The sequence below is a fragment of the Siphateles boraxobius genome, unplaced genomic scaffold (genome assembly GCF_051911475.1).
Source record: "Siphateles boraxobius isolate OS27281-9 unplaced genomic scaffold, OSU_SipBor_1 499, whole genome shotgun sequence".
Taxonomy (NCBI): Eukaryota; Metazoa; Chordata; class Actinopteri; order Cypriniformes; family Leuciscidae; genus Siphateles; species Siphateles boraxobius.
In genome coordinates this window covers 2,501-22,500 of record NW_027509140.1, presented here as the reverse complement: position 1 = coordinate 22,500, position 20,000 = coordinate 2,501, and the positions used below count along the sequence as shown (strand labels likewise).

Sequence of the window (20,000 nt, the reverse complement as noted above, 5' to 3'; positions counted from 1 at the left end):
ACTGAGTGTTGTTCTCCAGGACTCTCTCTCTCACACACACACACACACACACACACACACACACACACACACACACACACACACTAAATGGACACATTAGTTCAGTATAACGCTTGAGTATTTAATCAAACACTGACAGGAGGAACACAGTGATGTGAAGAGGGAATGTTAGCACTCCTTATGTTAATGCTACATGTTTAAGTTAATACACAGAACATAAAGACTTTTTATAATGCATGAAAACAGACGATAAGCAATCAAAACAAAGACTTGAACTGGCCATCCGTAACATTTCAAACACAACTTGCGGTATATAAAACAAATCTCCATGTGTGTAAAGAACACAAGCTAGTTTTATTCCCAAACATTGAGCTGGGAACAGACATCAGATGCTTGTGTATAATGTGCATGTAAATCCCAGACGGAGCGTGTGATGCTGATGCTGATCTCACGATCCGATCATGTCATAGACGTAGATGTGATAGTCATCGTCGAACTTGATGAAGTAAACGGAGGGTTTGGCCTGAACCTGCTGGATAATCGTTCCCATCCTCTGCGCTCCTTCTGTGTTCTGACACTCCACCTGCTTCCCGACCAGCGAGTCGCTGACCTCTCCCGGTTCCTGGATCTCAGCCGGATCCTCTGACGGAGGAACACACGGAGCATTTAATAACCAGACTTGTAAAAAAAAAAACATCAAATGTGTTACAATAACTGATACAGTGGTCTTCTTTATGGAATGTGATTCTGGATTATTGGAGAATATAATTTAAATGACTTTTGTTCTCATTGTGTTTGGGAAATATCATATGCACAAAGCAAAAGACTCTTTAATTGAGAAAAAAAGAATGATCGTATAAAGTTAAAGGTGCAGTGTGTAATTTAAGCGGCGTCTAGTGGTGAGGTTGCGAATTGCACCCAATAGAAGTTACTGTGGCCGACAGGAAGTGATGTCATCAGAGAGTAGCCAGTTAAACAATGAGGTTTCTTTACAAAGATAAATTAAGAAATTAGTTTTACTTAATTTTTCAGTAAAATGATATGTTATTGCGAATGTTATTGTTACTTGTTCATCATTGTGTCAGTGCTTTATTCGCTGACTTTAGCAGCTTCTTTACACAATGAACAACATAGTGACGAAACGCGTTTGTCCGTTCAGGGCCACCGTAGAAACATGTGGATGTAAGGAGACCCGCGGTGTGTGTAGAGAGAAACGGCTCATTCTAAAGTAATAAAAACTCATTATGTAAGGTCTTTATACACCACTGAAAACATAGTTATGATTATGATATTGCATTTCTGTCAACAGATCCTCCTAAATATTACACAATACACCTTTAAGTTGTTGAAAAAGAATTGATGAACTAGATATATGTTTATCTTTTGACTAATATATATATATATATATATATTTATATATATATATTTTTTATGCAATATTTTTTTATGGTGTATATATATATATATATATACACCATAAAAAAGTAGATATATGGCATAAAAACTAAATATATATTTACACGTATACAGTTATACATTTATATATATATTTTTTTTTGCCATATATATACTTTTTTATGGTGTATATATATATATATATGTGTGTGTATATATATATATATATATATATACAATAAAAAAGTATATGGCATAAAAACTAAATATATATTTACACGTATACTTATATATATACCGTTTAAAAAATATATTACATAGTCATACTATTTCATTTAAATTTTATTTGTATAATAAAAATGTATATAACATTTTTTATGGCATATATATAAATATATATTGTTTTATGACACACACACACACACACATATATATATATATTTTTTTATGGTATATATATATTTTTTTTTTATGGCGCACGTATATATATATATTTTTTTCTTTGTGCCATATACTGTATATACTTTTTTATGGCATATATATATATTTTTTTTTATGGCGCATATATATATAAAAAAAAATTATGCCATATATTTACTTTTTTATGGTGTATATATATATATATATTTTTTTTTTTTCATATATATACTTTTTTTATGGTGTATATATATATATATATATACCATAAAAAAGTATATATATGCCATAAAAACTAAATATATATACACGTATACTTATATATATACCGTTTAAAAAATCTATTACATAGTCATACTATTTCATTTAAATTTTATTTGTATAATAAAAATGTATATAACATTTTTTATGGCATATATATAAATATATATATTGTTTTATGACACACACACACACATATATATATATATATTTTTTTTATGGCATATATATATATATTTTTTTTTTATGGCGCATATATATATATATATATATATATATATATATATATATATATATATATATATATAATGCACAAGTAGATTTATAGGAGTTTGTAAGTCACGAATGGACTTTTTCCTAGTTGTCCCAGCCTCTCCTCACCTGACTCTGGAAGAATCCGAAGGTCTCCGTCTTTATAATCCTGCATCAGCTGGTACATGTAAAGCATGGGGTCTTTCTCGTAGGTGATGAAGAACCACGCAGGCATGCTGGGAGCTCTGGCCAGAACCAAACCCCTCCACTCGTCCTTGGACCCCGCGTCGGTCTCGAACAGGTGACCCACGGGCCGGCCCAGAAGCCTGTCCGCCAGACGAGTGTCACTGACCCGGAACGAGGCGATCTCCCCGGGCAGAACCTCCAGATCCTGGACCCGCGGGTCTCGAAAGATCTCCAGGCCGTACACACAGTCCACATCGTCGTACTTGATGAGGTAGAGAGAGGAGTTGACCGGCACCTGGACCAGAACCGCCCCAGGAGATGAAAGTGAGAAATGCATTTGTTATTGTATTTATTCATCCGTTTAAAAAATTAAAAAAACTGCTCATTGTTAGTTCATGTCAGATCAGATTAAATTATGGATTTTTAAACTGGAGTTTACAGGGAACTATAGGGATAAAAAAAAGTAAAATAAATTTGGTTACAAATAAAAAAATGTGATTGAAATAAAATTATCATCAATTTGATTTTAATAAATAAATATTTATAAAAAATACTAATAATTAATGCATCTCACCGTACGATACTATAGTGAGTAGGGAAAAAAGTGATAATGTAACATTATAACACGCACACTAAATATTTTCAGCTTTGTTTTACACATATTTATGTTTTTTTCCCCAAAGTATAAATTGGGTCTTTATAAATTTCATGTCAGCTTAGATCAATTAAATCAGGGGTTTTCAAACAAGGGAAGTTTTGAGAAAAACATGTAAAAAAAAAATCATACTTATAATAATAAATAAATAAATTAGATATAAATAATAATAAATATCTCAGCACCTGAACCAGAACCGTCCCGGTCCAGCGAGACTCCGGGCCGGACTCGTCCTCCCTCCAGCGGTGCCGGATCCGGCAGCCCACCACACTCCCAGCGGGACACACGGGGGGTGTGTGTGTGTGTCTGTGCCTGTTAGTGCACACGTGTGACGCAACATATGACAGGAGCGAGTTCTCACACACACACACACTCACAGTGACTCTCTCTTTCTCTCTCTCTCTCAAACACACACACACACACACACTCTCTCTCTCTCTCTCTGTCACACACACACACACACTGACAATCTCTCTCTCATACACACACACACACACACACACACACACTCACAGTGACTCTCTCTTTCTCTCTCTCTCTCTCTCTCTCAAACACACACACACACACACACTCTCTCTCTCTCTCTGTCACACACACACACACACTGACAATCTCTCTCTCATACACACACACACACTTACTCACACACACACACACTTCTTGATTACTACACTCACTTGTGTGAGCTCCTCCTCTTCATCACGGACCGGCTGCTCGACTCTCCAACTGAACAGAACAAAACAATCAGCAGATCTGGTCACTTGTTAGTGCAGGTTTATTGTGCACACTATTGAGGCGACGTCTGACCTGCAGTGCGTTTAGAACGACTCCTGTACGAACACTCCATCTGACCCAATCAAACCTCTGACCCAATCAAACCAGTCGCTGATGATCCTGTCCGGAGAGCGCAGAGACACCATCAGATCATCAGGTGATGATAGTTCAAGCTTTAAAGGGATCGTTCACGCAAAGATGAAGACTAGCCCATGATTTACTCGCCCTCAAGTCATCCTAAGTGTGTATGACACTCTTCTTTCAGACAAATACAATCAGAGTTATATTAATAAACACCATGATGCACTTTTATGACGGATAGATGCACTTTTATGACGGATAGATACACTTTTATCATGAATAGATGCACTTTTATGATGTACAGACGCACTTTTATGATGATAGATGCACTTTTATGATGGATAGATTCACTTTTATGATGATCGATGCACTTTTATCATGAATAGATGCACTTTTATGATGGATAGATGCACTTTTATGATGGATAGATGCACTTTTATCATGAATAGATGCACTTTTATGACGGATAGACGCACTTTTATGACGGATAGACGCACTTTTATGAAGGATCGATTCACTTTTATGATGGATAGATTCCCTTTTATGATGATAGATGCACTTTTATGATGGATAGATTCACTTTTATGATGGATAGATTCACTTTTATGATGATAGATGCACTTTTATGATGATAGATGCACTTTTATGATGGATAGATTCACTTTTATGATGGATAGATTCACTTTTATGATGATAGATGCACTTTTATGACGGATAGACGCACTTTTATCATGAATAGATGCACTTTTATGACGGATAGACGCACTTTTATGACGGATAGACGCACTTTTATGAAGGATAGATTCACTTTTATGATGGATAGATTCACTTTTATGATGGATAGATGCACTTTTATGATGGATAGATGCACTTTTATGAAGGATAGATTCACTTTTATGATGGACAGATGCACTTTTATGATGGATAGATTCACTTTTATGATGGATAGATTCACTTTTATGACGGATAGACGCACTTTTATGAAGGATAGATTCACTTTTATGATGGATAGATTCACTTTTATGATGGATAGATGCACTTTTATGATGGATAGATGCACTTTTATGATGGACAGATGCACTTTTATGATGGACAGATGCACTTTTATGATGAATAGATGCACTTTTATGATGAATAGATGCACTTTTATGACGGATAGATGCACTTTTATGAAGGATAGATTCACTTTTATGATGGATAGATTCACTTTTATGACGGATAGATGCACTTTTATGACGGACAGATGCACTTTTATGATGGATAGATTCACTTTTATGATGGATAGATGCACTTTTATGATGAATAGATGCACTTTTATGACGGACAGATGCACTTTTATGATGGACAGATGCACTTTTATGATGAATAGATGCACTTTTATGATGAATAGATGCACTTTTATGACGGATAGATGCACTTTTATGAAGGATAGATTCACTTTTATGATGGATAGATGCACTTTTATGACGGACAGATGCACTTTTATGATGGATAGATGCACTTTTATGATGAATAGATGCACTTTTATGATGAATAGATGCACTTTTATGACGGATAGATGCACTTTTATGAAGGATAGATTCACTTTTATGATGGTTAGATGCACTTTTATGATGATAGATGCACTTTTATGACGGACAGATGCACTTTTATGATGGATAGATGCACTTTTATGATGGACAGATGCACTTTTATGATGGATAGATGCACTTTTATGACGGACAGATGCACTTTTATGATGAATAGATGCACTTTTATGACGGATAGATGCACTTTTATGAAGGATAGATTCACTTTTATGACGGATAGATTCACTTTTATGACGGATAGATGCACTTTTATGATGGATAGATGCACTTTTTTGAAGGATAGATTCACTTTTATGATGGATAGATGCACTTTTATGATGGACAGATGCACTTTTATGACGGATAGATGCACTTTTTTGAAGGATAGATTCACTTTTATGATGGATAGATGCACTTTTATGATGGATAGATGCACTTTTATGATGGACAGATGCACTTTTATGATGGATAGATGCACTTTTTTGAAGGATAGATTCACTTTTATGATGGATAGATGCACTTTTTTGAAGGATAGATTCACTTTTATGATGGATAGATGCACTTTTTTGAAGGATAGATTCACTTTTATGATGGATAGATGCACTTTTATGATGGACAGATGCACTTTTATGACGGATAGATGCACTTTTTTGAAGGATAGATTCACTTTTATGATGGATAGATGCACTTTTATGATGGATAGATGCACTTTTATGATGGACAGATGCACTTTTATGATGGATAGATGCACTTTTATGATGAATAGATGCACTTTTATGATGGATAGATGCACTTTTATGATGGACAGATGCACTTTTATGATGGACAGATGCACTTTTATGATGAATAGATGCACTTTTATGATGAATAGATGCACTTTTATGATGGATAGATGCACTTTTATGATGGATAGATGCACTTTTATGATGGACAGATGCACTTTTATGATGGATAGATGCACTTTTATGATGAATAGATGCACTTTTATGATGGATAGATGCACTTTTATGATGGACAGATGCACTTTTATGATGGACAGATGCACTTTTATGATGAATAGATGCACTTTTATGATGAATAGATGCACTTTTATGACGGATAGATGCACTTTTATGACGGATAGATGCACTTTTATGATGAATAGATGCACTTTTATGATGGACAGATGCACTTTTATGATGGACAGATGCACTTTTATGATGAATAGATGCACTTTTATGATGAATAGATGCACTTTTATGACGGATAGATGCACTTTTATGAAGGATAGATTCACTTTTATGACGGATAGATGCACTTTTATGACGGACAGATGCACTTTTATGATGGATAGATGCACTTTTATGATGGACAGATGCACTTTTATGATGGACAGATGCACTTTTATGATGGACAGATGCACTTTTATGACGGACAGATGCACTTTTATGATGAATAGATGCACTTTTATGACGGATAGATGCACTTTTATGAAGGATAGATTCACTTTTATGACGGATAGATTCACTTTTATGACGTATAGATGCACTTTTATGACGGACAGATGCACTTTTATGACGGATAGATGCACTTTTTTGAAGGATAGATTCACTTTTATGATGGATAGATGCACTTTTATGAAGGATAGATTCACTTTTATGATGGATAGATTCACTTTTATGATGGACAGATGCACTTTTATGATGGATAGATGCACTTTTATGATGGATAGATGCACTTTTATGATGGACAGATGCACTTTTATGATGGACAGATGCACTTTTATGATGAATAGATGCACTTTTATGATGAATAGATGCACTTTTATGACGGATAGATGCACTTTTATGAAGGATAGATTCACTTTTATGACGGATAGATGCACTTTTATGACGGACAGATGCACTTTTATGATGGATAGATGCACTTTTATGATGGACAGATGCACTTTTATGATGGACAGATGCACTTTTATGATGGACAGATGCACTTTTATGACGGACAGATGCACTTTTATGATGAATAGATGCACTTTTATGACGGATAGATGCACTTTTATGAAGGATAGATTCACTTTTATGACGGATAGATTCACTTTTATGACGTATAGATGCACTTTTATGACGGACAGATGCACTTTTATGACGGATAGATGCACTTTTTTGAAGGATAGATTCACTTTTATGATGGATAGATGCACTTTTATGAAGGATAGATTCACTTTTATGATGGATAGATTCACTTTTATGATGGACAGATGCACTTTTATGATGGATAGATGCACTTTTATGACGGATAGATGCACTTTTTTGAAGGATAGATGCACTTTTATGACGGACAGATGCACTTTTATGATGGATAGATGCACTTTTTTGAAGGATAGATTCACTTTTATGACGGACAGATGCACTTTTATGATGGATAGATGCACTTTTTTGAAGGATAGATTCACTTTTATGACGGACAGATGCACTTTTATGATGGATAGATGCACTTTTATGATGGACAGATGCACTTTTATGATGGACAGATGCACTTTTATGATGAATAGATGCACTTTTATGATGAATAGATGCACTTTTATGACGGATAGATGCACTTTTATGAAGGATAGATTCACTTTTATGACGGATAGATGCACTTTTATGACGGACAGATGCACTTTTATGATGGATAGATGCACTTTTATGATGGACAGATGCACTTTTATGATGGACAGATGCACTTTTATGATGGACAGATGCACTTTTATGACGGACAGATGCACTTTTATGATGAATAGATGCACTTTTATGACGGATAGATGCACTTTTATGAAGGATAGATTCACTTTTATGACGGATAGATTCACTTTTATGACGTATAGATGCACTTTTATGACGGACAGATGCACTTTTATGACGGATAGATGCACTTTTTTGAAGGATAGATTCACTTTTATGATGGATAGATGCACTTTTATGATGGACAGATGCACTTTTATGATGGACAGATGCACTTTTATGACGGACAGATGCACTTTTATGACGGATAGATGCACTTTTTTGAAGGATAGATTCACTTTTATGATGGATAGATGCACTTTTATGAAGGATAGATTCACTTTTATGATGGATAGATTCACTTTTATGATGGACAGATGCACTTTTATGATGGATAGATGCACTTTTATGACGGATAGATGCACTTTTTTGAAGGATAGATGCACTTTTATGACGGACAGATGCACTTTTATGATGGATAGATGCACTTTTTTGAAGGATAGATTCACTTTTATGATGGACAGATGCACTTTTATGATGGATAGATGCACTTTTATGATGGATAGATGCACTTTTATGATGGATAGATGCACTTTTATGATGGATAGATTCACTTTTATGACGGATAGATTCACTTTTATGATGGACAGATGCACTTTTATGACGGATAGATGCACTTTTATGATGGATAGATGCACTTTTATGATGGATAGATTCACTTTTATGATGGACAGATGCACTTTTATGATGGATAGATTCACTTTTATGATGGATAGATGCACTTTTATGACGGATAGATGCACTTTTATGATGGATAGATGCACTTTTATGATGGATAGATGCACTTTTATGATGGATAGATGCACTTTTATGACGGATAGATGCACTTTTATGACGGATAGATGCACTTTTATGACGGACAGATGCACTTTTATGACGGATAGATGCACTTTTATGATGGATAGATGCACTTTTATGACGGATAGATGCACTTTTATGATGGATAGATGCACTTTTATGTCGGACAGATGCACTTTTATGACGGATAGATGCACTTTTATGATGGACAGATGCACTTTTATGACGGATAGATGCACTTTTATGATGGATAGATGCACCTTTATGGACTTCAAAACAGAAACAGACATTTTTCAATATAACTCTGATTGTATTTGTCTGATAGAAGAATGTCATATACACCTAGGATGACTTCAGGGTGAGTAAATCATGGGCTAATTTTAATTTTCAGGTGAACTATCCCTTTAACTAATAACTTTGTTAAAGTTAGTTAAAAAAAAATACAGCTGTTCCTTGTTACTTCATGTTGGTTAGTATTAAATTAGGGATTTTCAAACCAGAGTCCAGGGAAGTTTAGAGGAAAAACATGCCACAAAAAAAAAGTAAAATAAATGAATACATTTGGTTAAAATAATTAAAAAAACTATTGAGATAAAAATAATTATTTTGATTTAAAATATTTATAAAAATAATGCTATACACAGTGCTTATCATAAATGAACTATTTATATATAAATAACTATATATAAGTGAATTATTTCATGGATCCAGGATAATATGCATCCTGATAAAGTTCCCTTGGCCTTTGGGATTAAAATATCCCACATCATCACACACACTTCACCATACCTAGAGATCGGCCTGGTGTTATTTCAGTTCGGCTAATAGCTGGTATGATTTGCATTGAGAGATGATCTTATGGAAAGTTCCCCATGACAATCTCTCCTTGTCTGGATTATGCTACTCTGAGCAATGCCTGAACTTTTTCGCCCTTTGAAAAAGTTGAAAAAGGTTTTCGTGGAAAACCTCTTTTCCACGAGATATTGAAGCCAAAAATGATCCTTAATCTTGAATTAATGTAAAACGCTGTGCAGCAGCATGCAGACATAGGCAAGACGGCTTACGCGCCTATTGCGGCAACAGCAGCAGCCTATCGAGAGAGGCCCTGCGTGACACATATCCAATGGGGCATTTCGCGCCCACTTCGTCACGTCCCGCCAGAAAGGGCATGGTCTCGCCCTATAAATATAGCTCGATAAGGCTGGTACACTGGTTTAAGCGAACCAGAGCTGTGTATGCACGGCAAGATACGCAGTACTCGTCCCCTCTCTAGAGAGAACCGAGGTTACGTTAGTAACCGAGTACGTTCTCTTACGAGAGTATCTCTCGTACTGCGTAATATCTTACGCTATGGGGAACACAATGCAAAACGCCGTGCGTACTGGGATCCGACACCAAAGTCCCAAGGGCAGTAGCCCGGGGCTCATGTAGTGCATAATCACCATAGACTCACAGAGAGTCGGAGAAGAGAGGCTGCAAGCATCATTCCCCATGAAATAACAACCTACAGGAGCTAGTTATGTTAACAGTGTTTCACACAGACAGGGCGAACGTGTTCAGCCTGAACTGGGTAATAGTACGGGTTATCCAACACCCATGGAGCTGTTCTATCGATCAGTGAGCGATGCACAAGCAAAACTCAGCATCTGGCGGCGCACAGGGATATAACCTCTCGTGGAGTGCGCTCTGACACCCAAAGGACACTGCAGGCCCTTAGAAGTGTAAGCCAGCACTATGGCATCAACTATCCATCTGGATAGGCTCTGTTTTGATGCGGCCAGTCCCTTGGAGCGTCCGCCAAACAAAACGAAGAGCTGCTCAGTCTGTCTGAAGACCGACGAGCGGGACACATAAGCTCTCAGTGCCCTGACAGGGCAGAGGAGACTCGCATCCTCCTCCTCATCACGAGCCGGGAGAGCGCACAGGGATATAACCTGGGCCCTGAACGGTGTGTTGAGGGATGTGGGTACGTACCCGTGCCTTGGTTTGAGTATGACTTTTGAGTCATTAGGCCCAAACTCCATGCATGACGCGCTTACCGAAAGCGCTTGCAAGTCCCCTACACGCTTCACTGAAGCAAGAGCCATAAGGAATACCTTTTTGAGAGACAGATGTTTCATGTCTGACAAATGGATTGGCTCGAATGGGGCACCTTTCATGGCTTCCAAAACCGTAGAAATTACACCAGGCCGATCTCTAGGTATGATGAAGGGAATGTGATGATGTGGGATATTTTAATTCCAAAGGCCAAGGGAACTTCATCAGGATGTTGAAGATATTATCCCGGATCCATGAAATAACTGGCCTTTAAAAATAAAAATCTGCTGTCTCTATGGGGATTTAACATAGGGGTGTCCTGACTTACGCACCCTGTATTTTAAGGAAGAAAATATTTATTCACGACACATTATTCATTCACAAAGAAAATTGGTGTCCTTAAAGGTTGTATTTTTCCTCATTTTTTTAAATTAAAGCATTAAGATCAATTTCCAAAAGATGATTTTTTATTCCTCTTTTTAGTCAACTTTAGCATGCGTGTGTTCACTTATACTATCCACTGTATTTTTTAAATTATTAAAATAATTAATCTAAAGGTACAATACTATAGTGAGTAGGAAAAAAATGAATAATGTAACATAATAGAAACTAAATATTTTCAGCTTTGTTTTACACATATTTATGTTTTTTTCCCCCCAAAGTATAAATTGGGTCTTTATAAATTTCATGTCAGCTTAGATCAATTAAATCAGAGATTTTCAAACAAGGGAAGTTTAGAGAAAAAACATGTATAATATATATATATATATAAATTAGATTAAAATAAAAAATAAATTGTGTTTAAATAAAAAAATGTATTAAATAAATCTTAAAAATTAATAATTTTATTTTTATTCAGAAAAAAATATGTAATACAAAAATAATTTTACATTAATTTTACACATTTATGTTATTTTTTCACAGTACAAATAGGCTCTTTACATATTTTAAATTTACTTTTTCATTTTAGAATGATTCTCTCTCGCATGAGACATCATATTTTTCTCTATAGAAAAGCCTAGCATCAAATAACATTTAACAGAATTATTTTTCATTGTTAGTTCATCATGTTAACTAAAGAAGTCAACTAATGTTAACAAATGCAACCCTATTGTGTAACCCTTGTCAAGAAATCTGGTGAGCTCCCTACCTAGACTGTACTTTTGAGCATGCACTAACAAAACAGCACTACAAATGTACCATGTTAAAACCGGGATTTTGGAAATGTACCATGGTATTTTTTATTTTAAAGGTACTTTTATAGTACAAATGTTTTTTTAAGTACGTGCTGATGTCAGGAAATTAATTAATGAGGCATTATATTAACTTAAGAAGAGTGTGAATGAAATGGTAAAAGCTGCTTCTGCTGCAACACAATGTAAACACGCACACGCACACGCGCGCGCACACACACACACACACACACACACACACTTCTCAAACATACACACCTCACTGTCCGGTTTTCATTGCAAACTTATGCCACTGTCGCACTTCTTCACACTGTTTCACACAGTGCACGAACCTAACAAACTAATTCGACAAAAGCCCGTTTCCCTCGTGATTCGCGCGTGTCCACTGCACAGCGCGGGAACGAGCAGGCTGACGTGAGCGCGCCTCAATACAATCAAACGCACCCAACACAAAATACAAGTTTGAAGGGGCATTGTTTTCCCAATAAATACAGAAAGGTGTTTTTTTCTATCTGTTGTATTTTACTCAGACAATCGTCGAATAAAATTAAAATAAATAAAAAAGTTTCAACTTTATCAGTTGGCTTGTAACAAAATAAGAAAGTTAATTCAAAACGTAGCGAACAAATTCAGATTGAATAGCTGTCTTGTCTCATCATAAATATGATATAAAAAGTCGCATTTATAACTATAAAAGTCGAAATGTTGACTTTTTAAATTTACGTTTATATTTTACATTTATATTCTTATGACATATAAAGTTTACGTCCAAACATTATTGATACGGTGAACTAGATTCCTCGGTAACAAAAAAACTTTTATTTTGAAATTGACTCAGAAGTACTCAGACCCGGAAGCCGGAAGTTGATGCTCAGGAATGTTGATGTTAGAAAGTGGAAGAGAAGAGCGTTAACGAGAGTTAATTTATTATTATGAATTAAATCCGATCAGGATGATTGAGGTCTCGAGCAGAATGTGAGAGTCGGACGGAAAACATCATGCTGTTCAAACACATCAGAGTGAGTGACGTCATCGCACCTCAACATTCTCATTAAACACGGTGTTTTTATGAACAAGAAGAATGGAAAACTTTTGTGTCAATATTATGACCTATTTCCCAATTCCTCTTAATTTTCTTATTTTTCCTCTTTTATTTAGTATGTATGTTTTGTTTTTGTTTTGTTTGTCTCTGGTTTGGTATGTCTGTATAATGTTTCTTTGTATATTGATGGTTTAACACGTTTGTACCCAATGTTACCTTCAATAAAAAAAATAAAAAATAAAAAAAACACGGTGTTTTTATAGTAAATAAAGGAAATGATGATGATCGAGGCTGTTATATTTGCTGAATGATGTTTATTTCTGTCACATGTTCAGATGGATCTATAATGACAGATTAATGTTCATGGTTTTTCTCAATCTCTCTCACACACACACACTCACACTCACACGCATATACACTAACACAGACACACACCCTCACTCATACACATACTCAAACACACACACGCACACACACACACACACACACTATCTCACTCACACTTACACACACACTGACACTCTCACACTCTTACACTCTCACACACACACACACACACACACACACACACACACACTCATACAGTACACACACTCTGACACAGACACACTTACACACACATTCTCTCTCACACACAATGACTTACACACACACACTCACTCACACAGACACACTTACACTCACAAACTCTCCTTCGCACACACACTGACACTCTCTGTTACACATGAGACTGTCATGTTTCACAGCTGTGTGTGTGTGTGTGTGTGTGTGTGTGTGTGTGTTTTACAGCAGCGCAGTGTGGGCCGGGCGAGGGTGTTTCATGCGGTGGCTGTGATCTTCCTGGAGTTCTTCTCCTGGGGTCTCCTGACCACGCCGATGCTGACGGTGCGTCACACACACACACACACACACACACACACACACACACACACACACACACACACACACACACACACACACGCACTGTTCTCTGACCTGTTCTTCATTACAGGTGCTGCATGAAACCTTCCCACAGCACACGTTCCTCAAGAACGGCCTCATCCAGGGCGTCAAGGTCAGCGGCTCACATTTGCATGTCATTTGTGTTCACTGTAGTTATAATGTGTGACAGTCCTCGATCATCATGGGCTAGATATTAACTGTCCTGTTTTTCTTACTGCGTAAAAGGCAGTTTTGCATTGAATGTGTTTATAGTCATAATAACTGGAGTGTGTGTAGTCATAACTGGAGTATGTGTGGTCGTAACTGGAGTGTGTTCAGTCGGAGTGTGTGTAGTCGTAACTGGAGTGTGGAGTCGTAGCTGGAGTGTGTGTAGTCGTAACTGGAGTGTGTAGTCGTAACTGGAGTGTGTGTGGTCGTAACTGGAGTGTCTAGTCGTAATTGGAGTGTTCATAGTCATAACTGGAGTGTGTAGCCGTAACTGGAGTGTGTTCAGTCGGAGTGTGTGTAGTCGTAACTGGAGTGTTTATAATCATAACTGGAGTGTGTGTAGTCATAACTGTAGTGTGTGTGGTCGTAACCGGAGTGTGTGTGGTCGTAACTGGAGTGTGTGTAGTCGTAACTGGAGTGTTTATGGTCATAACTGGAGTGTGTAGTCGTAACTGGAGTGTGTTCAGGCGGAGTGTGTGTAGTCGTAACTGGAGTGTTTATAGTCATAACTGGAGTGTGTGTAGTCGTAACTGGAGTGTGTGTGGTCGTAACCGGAGTGTGTGTGGTCGTAACTGGAGTGTGTGTAGTCGTAACTTGAGTGTTTATGGTCATAACTGGAGTGTGTAGTCGTAACTGGAGTGTGTTCAGTCGGAGTGTGTGTAGTCGTAACTGGAGTGTGTAGTCGTAACTGGAGTGTGTTCAGTCGGAGTGTGTGTAGTCGTAACTGGAGTGTGTATAGTCATAACTGGAGTGTGTGTAGTCGTAACTGGAGTGTGTGTAATCGTAACTGGAGTGTGTAGTCGTAACTGGAGTGTGTAGTCGTAACTGGAGTGTGTGTGGTCGTAACTGGAGTGTGTGTGGTGGAGTGTGTGTGGTCGTAATTCGAGTGTGTGTAGTCGTAACTGGAGTGTGTGTGGTCGTAACTGGAGTGTGTAGTCGTAACTGGAGTGTTTATAGTCATAACTGAAGTGTGTAGTCGTAACTGGAGTGTGTGTAGTCGTAACTGGAGTGTTTATAGTCATAACTGGAGTGTGTAGTCGTAACTGGAGTGTGTGTGGTCTTAAATGGAGTGTGTTCAGTCGGAGTGTGTGTAGTCGTAACTGGTGTGTGTGTGGTCGTAACTGGAGTGTGTTCAGTCGGAGTGTGTGTAGTCGTAACTGGAGTGTGTGTGGTCGTAACTGGAGTGTGTGTGGTCGTAACTGGAGTGTGTAGTCGTAACTGGAGTGTGTGTGGTCGTAACTGGAGTGTGTAGTCGTAACTGGAGTGTGTAGTCGTAACTGGAGTCAGTGTGTGGTTGTAACTGGAGTGTGTATTCGTTACTGGAGTGTGTGTGGTCGTAACTCGAGTGTGTGTGGTCGTAACTGGAGTGTGTGTAGTCGTAACTGGAGTGTCTAGTCGTAATTGGAGTGTTTATAGTCATAACTGGAGTGTGTACTCGTAACTGGAGTGTGTTCAGTCGGACTGTGTGTAGTCCTAACTGGAGTGTTTATAGTCATAACTGGAGTGTGTGTAGTCGTAACTGGAGTGTGTGTGGTCGTAACCGGAGTGTGTGTGGTCGTAACTGGAGTGTGTGTAGTCGTAACTGGAGTGTTAATAGTCATAACTGGAGTGTGTAGTCGTAACTGGAGTGTGTTCAGTCGGAGTGTGTGTAGTCGTAACTGGAGTGTGTGTAGTCGTAACTGGAGTGTGTGTAGTCGTAACTGGAGTGTGTGTGGTCGTAACTGGAGTGTGTGTGGTCGTAACTGGAGTGTGTGTAGTCGTAACTGGTGTGTGTGTGGTCGTAACTGGAGTGTGTTCAGTCGGAGTGTGTGTAGTCGTAACTGGAGTGTGGAGTCGTAACTGGAGTGTGTGTAGTCGTAACTGGAGTGTGTAGTCGTAACTGGAGTGTGTGTGGTCGTAACTGGAGTGTCTAGTCGTAATTGGAGTGTTCATAGTCATAACTGGAGTGTGTAGCCGTAACTGGAGTGTGTACAGTCGGAGTGTGTGTAGTCGTAACTGGAGTGTTTATAATCATAACTGGAGTGTGTGTAGTCATAACTGGAGTGTGTGTGGTCGTAACCGGAGTGTGTGTGGTCGTAACTGGAGTGTGTGTAGTCGTAACTGGAGTGTTTATGGTCATAACTGGAGTGTGTCGTCGTAACTGGAGTGTGTTCAGGCGGAGTGTGTGTAGTCGTAACTGGAGTGTTTATAGTCATAACTGGAGTGTGTGTAGTCGTAACTGGAGTGTGTGTGGTCGTAACCGGAGTGTGTGTGGTCGTAATTGGAGTGTGTGTAGTCGTAACTGGAGTGTTTATGGTCATAACTGGGGTGTGTAGTCGTAACTGGAGTGTGTTCAGTCGGAGTGTGTGTAGTCGTAACTGGAGTGTTTATAGTCATAACTGGAGTGTGTGTAGTCGTAACTGGAGTGTGTGTAGTCGTAACTGGAGTGTGTGTAGTCGTAACTGGAGTGTGTGTAGTCGTAACTGGAGTGTGTAGTCGTAACTGGAATGTGTGTGGTCGTAACTGGAGTGTGTGTAGTCGTAACTGGTGTGTGTGTGGTCGTAACTGGATTGTGTTCAGTCGGAGTGTGTGTAGTCGTAACTGGAGTGTGTGTAGTCGTAACTGGAGTGTGTAGTCGTAACTGGAGTGTGTGTGGTCGTAACTGGAGTGTGTGTAGTCGTAACTGGAGTGTTTATAGTCATAACTGGAGTGTGTGTAGTCATAACTGGAGTGTGTAGTCGTAACTGGAGTGTGTTCAGTCGGAGTGTGTGTAGTTGTAACTGGTGTGTGTGTGTGGTCGTAACTGGAGTGTGTGTGGTCGTAACTGGAGTGTGTGTGTTTGTAACTGGAGTATCTGTGGTCGTAACAGGAGTGTGTGTGTTTGTAACTGGAGTGTGTGTGGTCGTAACTGGAGTGTGTGTGGTCGTAACTGGAGTGTGTGTGGTCGTAACTGGAGTGTGTGTGGTCGTAACTGGAGTGTGTGTGGTCGTAACTGGAGTGTGTGTAGTCGTAACTGGAGTGTGTGTGGTCGTAACTGGAGTGTGTAGTCGTAACTGGAGTGTGTTTAGTCGTAACTGGAGTGTGTGTGGTCTTAACTGGAGTGTGTAGTCGTAACTGGAGTGTGTGTGGTTGTAACTGGAGTGTGTGTAGTAGTAACTGGAGTGTATGTGATCGTAACCGGAGTGTGTGTAGTCGTAACTGGAGTGTGTGTGGTCTTAACTGGAGTGTGTAGTCGTAACTGGAGTGTGTGTGGTCTTAACCGGAGTGTGTGTAGTCGTAACTGGAGTGTGTGTGGTCGTAACCGGAGTGTGTGTAGTTGTAACTGGAGTGTGTGTGGTCGTATCTGGAGTGCGTGTAGTAGTAACTGGAGTGTGTAATCGTAATTGGAGTGTGTGTGGTCTTAACTGGAGTGTGTAGTCGTAACTGGAGTGTGTGTAGTCTTAACTGGAGTGTGTAGTCGTAACTGGAGTGTGTGTGATCGTAACCGGAGTGTGTGTAGTCTTAAGTGGAGTGTGTAGTTGTAACTGGAGTGTGTGTGGTCTTAACTGGAGTGTGTAGTCGTAACTGGAGTGTGTGTGGTCTTAACCGGAGTGTGTGTAGTCATAACTGGAGTGTGTGTGGTCTTAACCGGAGTGTGTGTAGTCATAACTGGAGTGTGTAGTCGTAACTGGAGTGTGTGTAGTCTTAACTGGAGTGTGTAGTCGTAACTGGAGTGTGTGTGATCGTAACCGGAGTGTGTGTAGTCTTAAGTGGAGTGTGTAGTTGTAACTGGAGTGTGTGTGGTCTTAACTGGAGTGTGTAGTCGTAACTGGAGTGTGTGTGGTCTTAACCGGAGTGTGTGTAGTCATAACTGGAGTGTGTGTGGTCGTAACCGGAGTGTGTTCAGTCGAAACTGGAGTGTGTTAGGTCGTAACTGGAGTGTGTGTGGTCGTAACTGGAGTGTGTGTGTTTGTAACTGGAGTGTGTGTGTTTGTAACTGGAGTGTGTGTAGTCGTAACTGGAGTGTGTAGTCGTAACTGGAGTGTGTGTGATCGTAACCGGAGTGTGTTTAGTCATAACTGGAGTGTGTGTGGTCGTAACCGGAATGTGTTCAGTCGAAACTGGAGTGTGTATGGTCGTAACTGGAGTGTGTGTGGTCGTAACTGGAGTGTGTGTGTTTGTAACTGGAGTGTGTTTGGTCGTAACTGGAGTGTGTGTGGTCGTAACTGGAGTGTGTTCAGTCGAAACTGGAGTGTGTATGGTCGTAACTGGAGTGTGTGTGTTTGTAACTGGAGTGTGTGTAGTCGTAACTGGAGTGTGTAGTCGTAACTGGAGTGTGTGTGATCGTAACCGGAGTGTGTTTAGTCATAACTGGAGTGTGTGTGGTCGTAACCGGAATGTGTTCAGTCGAAACTGGAGTGTGTATGGTCGTAACTGGAGTGTGTGTGGTCGTAACTGGAGTGTGTGTAGTGTTTGTAACTGGAGTGTGTGGTCGTAACTGGAGTGTGTGTGATCGTAACCGGAGTGTGTGTAGTCTTAAGTGGAGTGTGTAGTTGTAACTGGAGTGTGTGTGGTCTTAACTGGAGTGTGTAGTCGTAACTGGAGTGTGTGTGGTCTTAACCGGAGTGTGTGTAGTCATAACTGGAGTGTGTGTGGTCGTAACCGGAGTGTGTTCAGTCGAAACTGGAGTGTGTTAGGTCGTAACTGGAGTGTGTGTGGTCGTAACTGGAGTGTGTGTGTTTGTAACTGGAGTGTGTGTGTTTGTAACTGGAGTGTGTGTAGTCGTAACTGGAGTGTGTAGTCGTAACTGGAGTGTGTGTGATCGTAACCGGAGTGTGTTTAGTCATAACTGGAGTGTGTGTGGTCGTAACCGGAATGTGTTCAGTCGAAACTGGAGTGTGTATGGTCGTAACTGGAGTGTGTGTGGTCGTAACTGGAGTGTGTGTGTTTGTAACTGGAGTGTGTTTGGTCGTAACTGGAGTGTGTGTGGTCGTAACTGGAGTGTGTTCAGTCGAAACTGGAGTGTGTATGGTCGTAACTGGAGTGTGTGTGTTTGTAACTGGAGTGTGTGTAGTCGTAACTGGAGTGTGTAGTCGTAACTGGAGTGTGTGTGATCGTAACCGGAGTGTGTTTAGTCATAACTGGAGTGTGTGTGGTCGTAACCGGAATGTGTTCAGTCGAAACTGGAGTGTGTATGGTCGTAACTGGAGTGTGTGTGGTCGTAACTGGAGTGTGTGTGTTTGTAACTGGAGTGTGTTTGGTCGTAACTGGAGTGTGTGTGGTCGTAACTGGAGTGTGTTCAGTCGAAACTGGAGTGTGTGTGGTCGTAACTGGAGTGTGTTCAGTCGAAACTGGAGTGTGTATGGTCGTAACTGGAGTGTGTGTGGTCGTAACTGGAGTGTGTGTGGTCGTAACTGGAGTGTGTGTAGTCGT

At 39.2% G+C, this 20,000-nt stretch overlaps 1 protein-coding gene and 1 long non-coding RNA gene across 2 annotated transcripts in view; one reads left to right on the top strand and one right to left on the bottom strand.

Moving 5' to 3' along the window:
- Nucleotides 1–100: 100 nt before the first annotated feature.
- LOC143711234 (spindlin-Z-like) lies at nt 101–12,820 on the bottom strand. Its single transcript, XM_077202551.1, has 6 exons — nt 12,677–12,820; nt 3,974–4,060; nt 3,844–3,892; nt 3,352–3,478; nt 2,455–2,806; nt 101–642 (listed from the first exon to the last, which is right to left on the bottom strand). Exons 2-6 carry the CDS (start codon nt 4,011–4,013, stop codon nt 449–451), a joined length of 762 nt encoding a protein of 253 aa, XP_077058666.1. The 5' UTR covers nt 4,014–4,060; nt 12,677–12,820; the 3' UTR covers nt 101–448.
- Nucleotides 12,821–13,276: 456 nt separating this feature from the next.
- LOC143711233 (uncharacterized) overlaps nt 13,277–20,000 on the top strand; it is a 7,808-nt gene continuing 1,084 nt past the window's right edge. The window contains exons 1-3 of the long non-coding RNA XR_013194798.1: nt 13,277–13,437; nt 14,250–14,345; nt 14,452–14,514. This is a non-coding gene — a long non-coding RNA (uncharacterized LOC143711233). The remainder of the gene's footprint in view (nt 13,438–14,249; nt 14,346–14,451; nt 14,515–20,000) is intronic.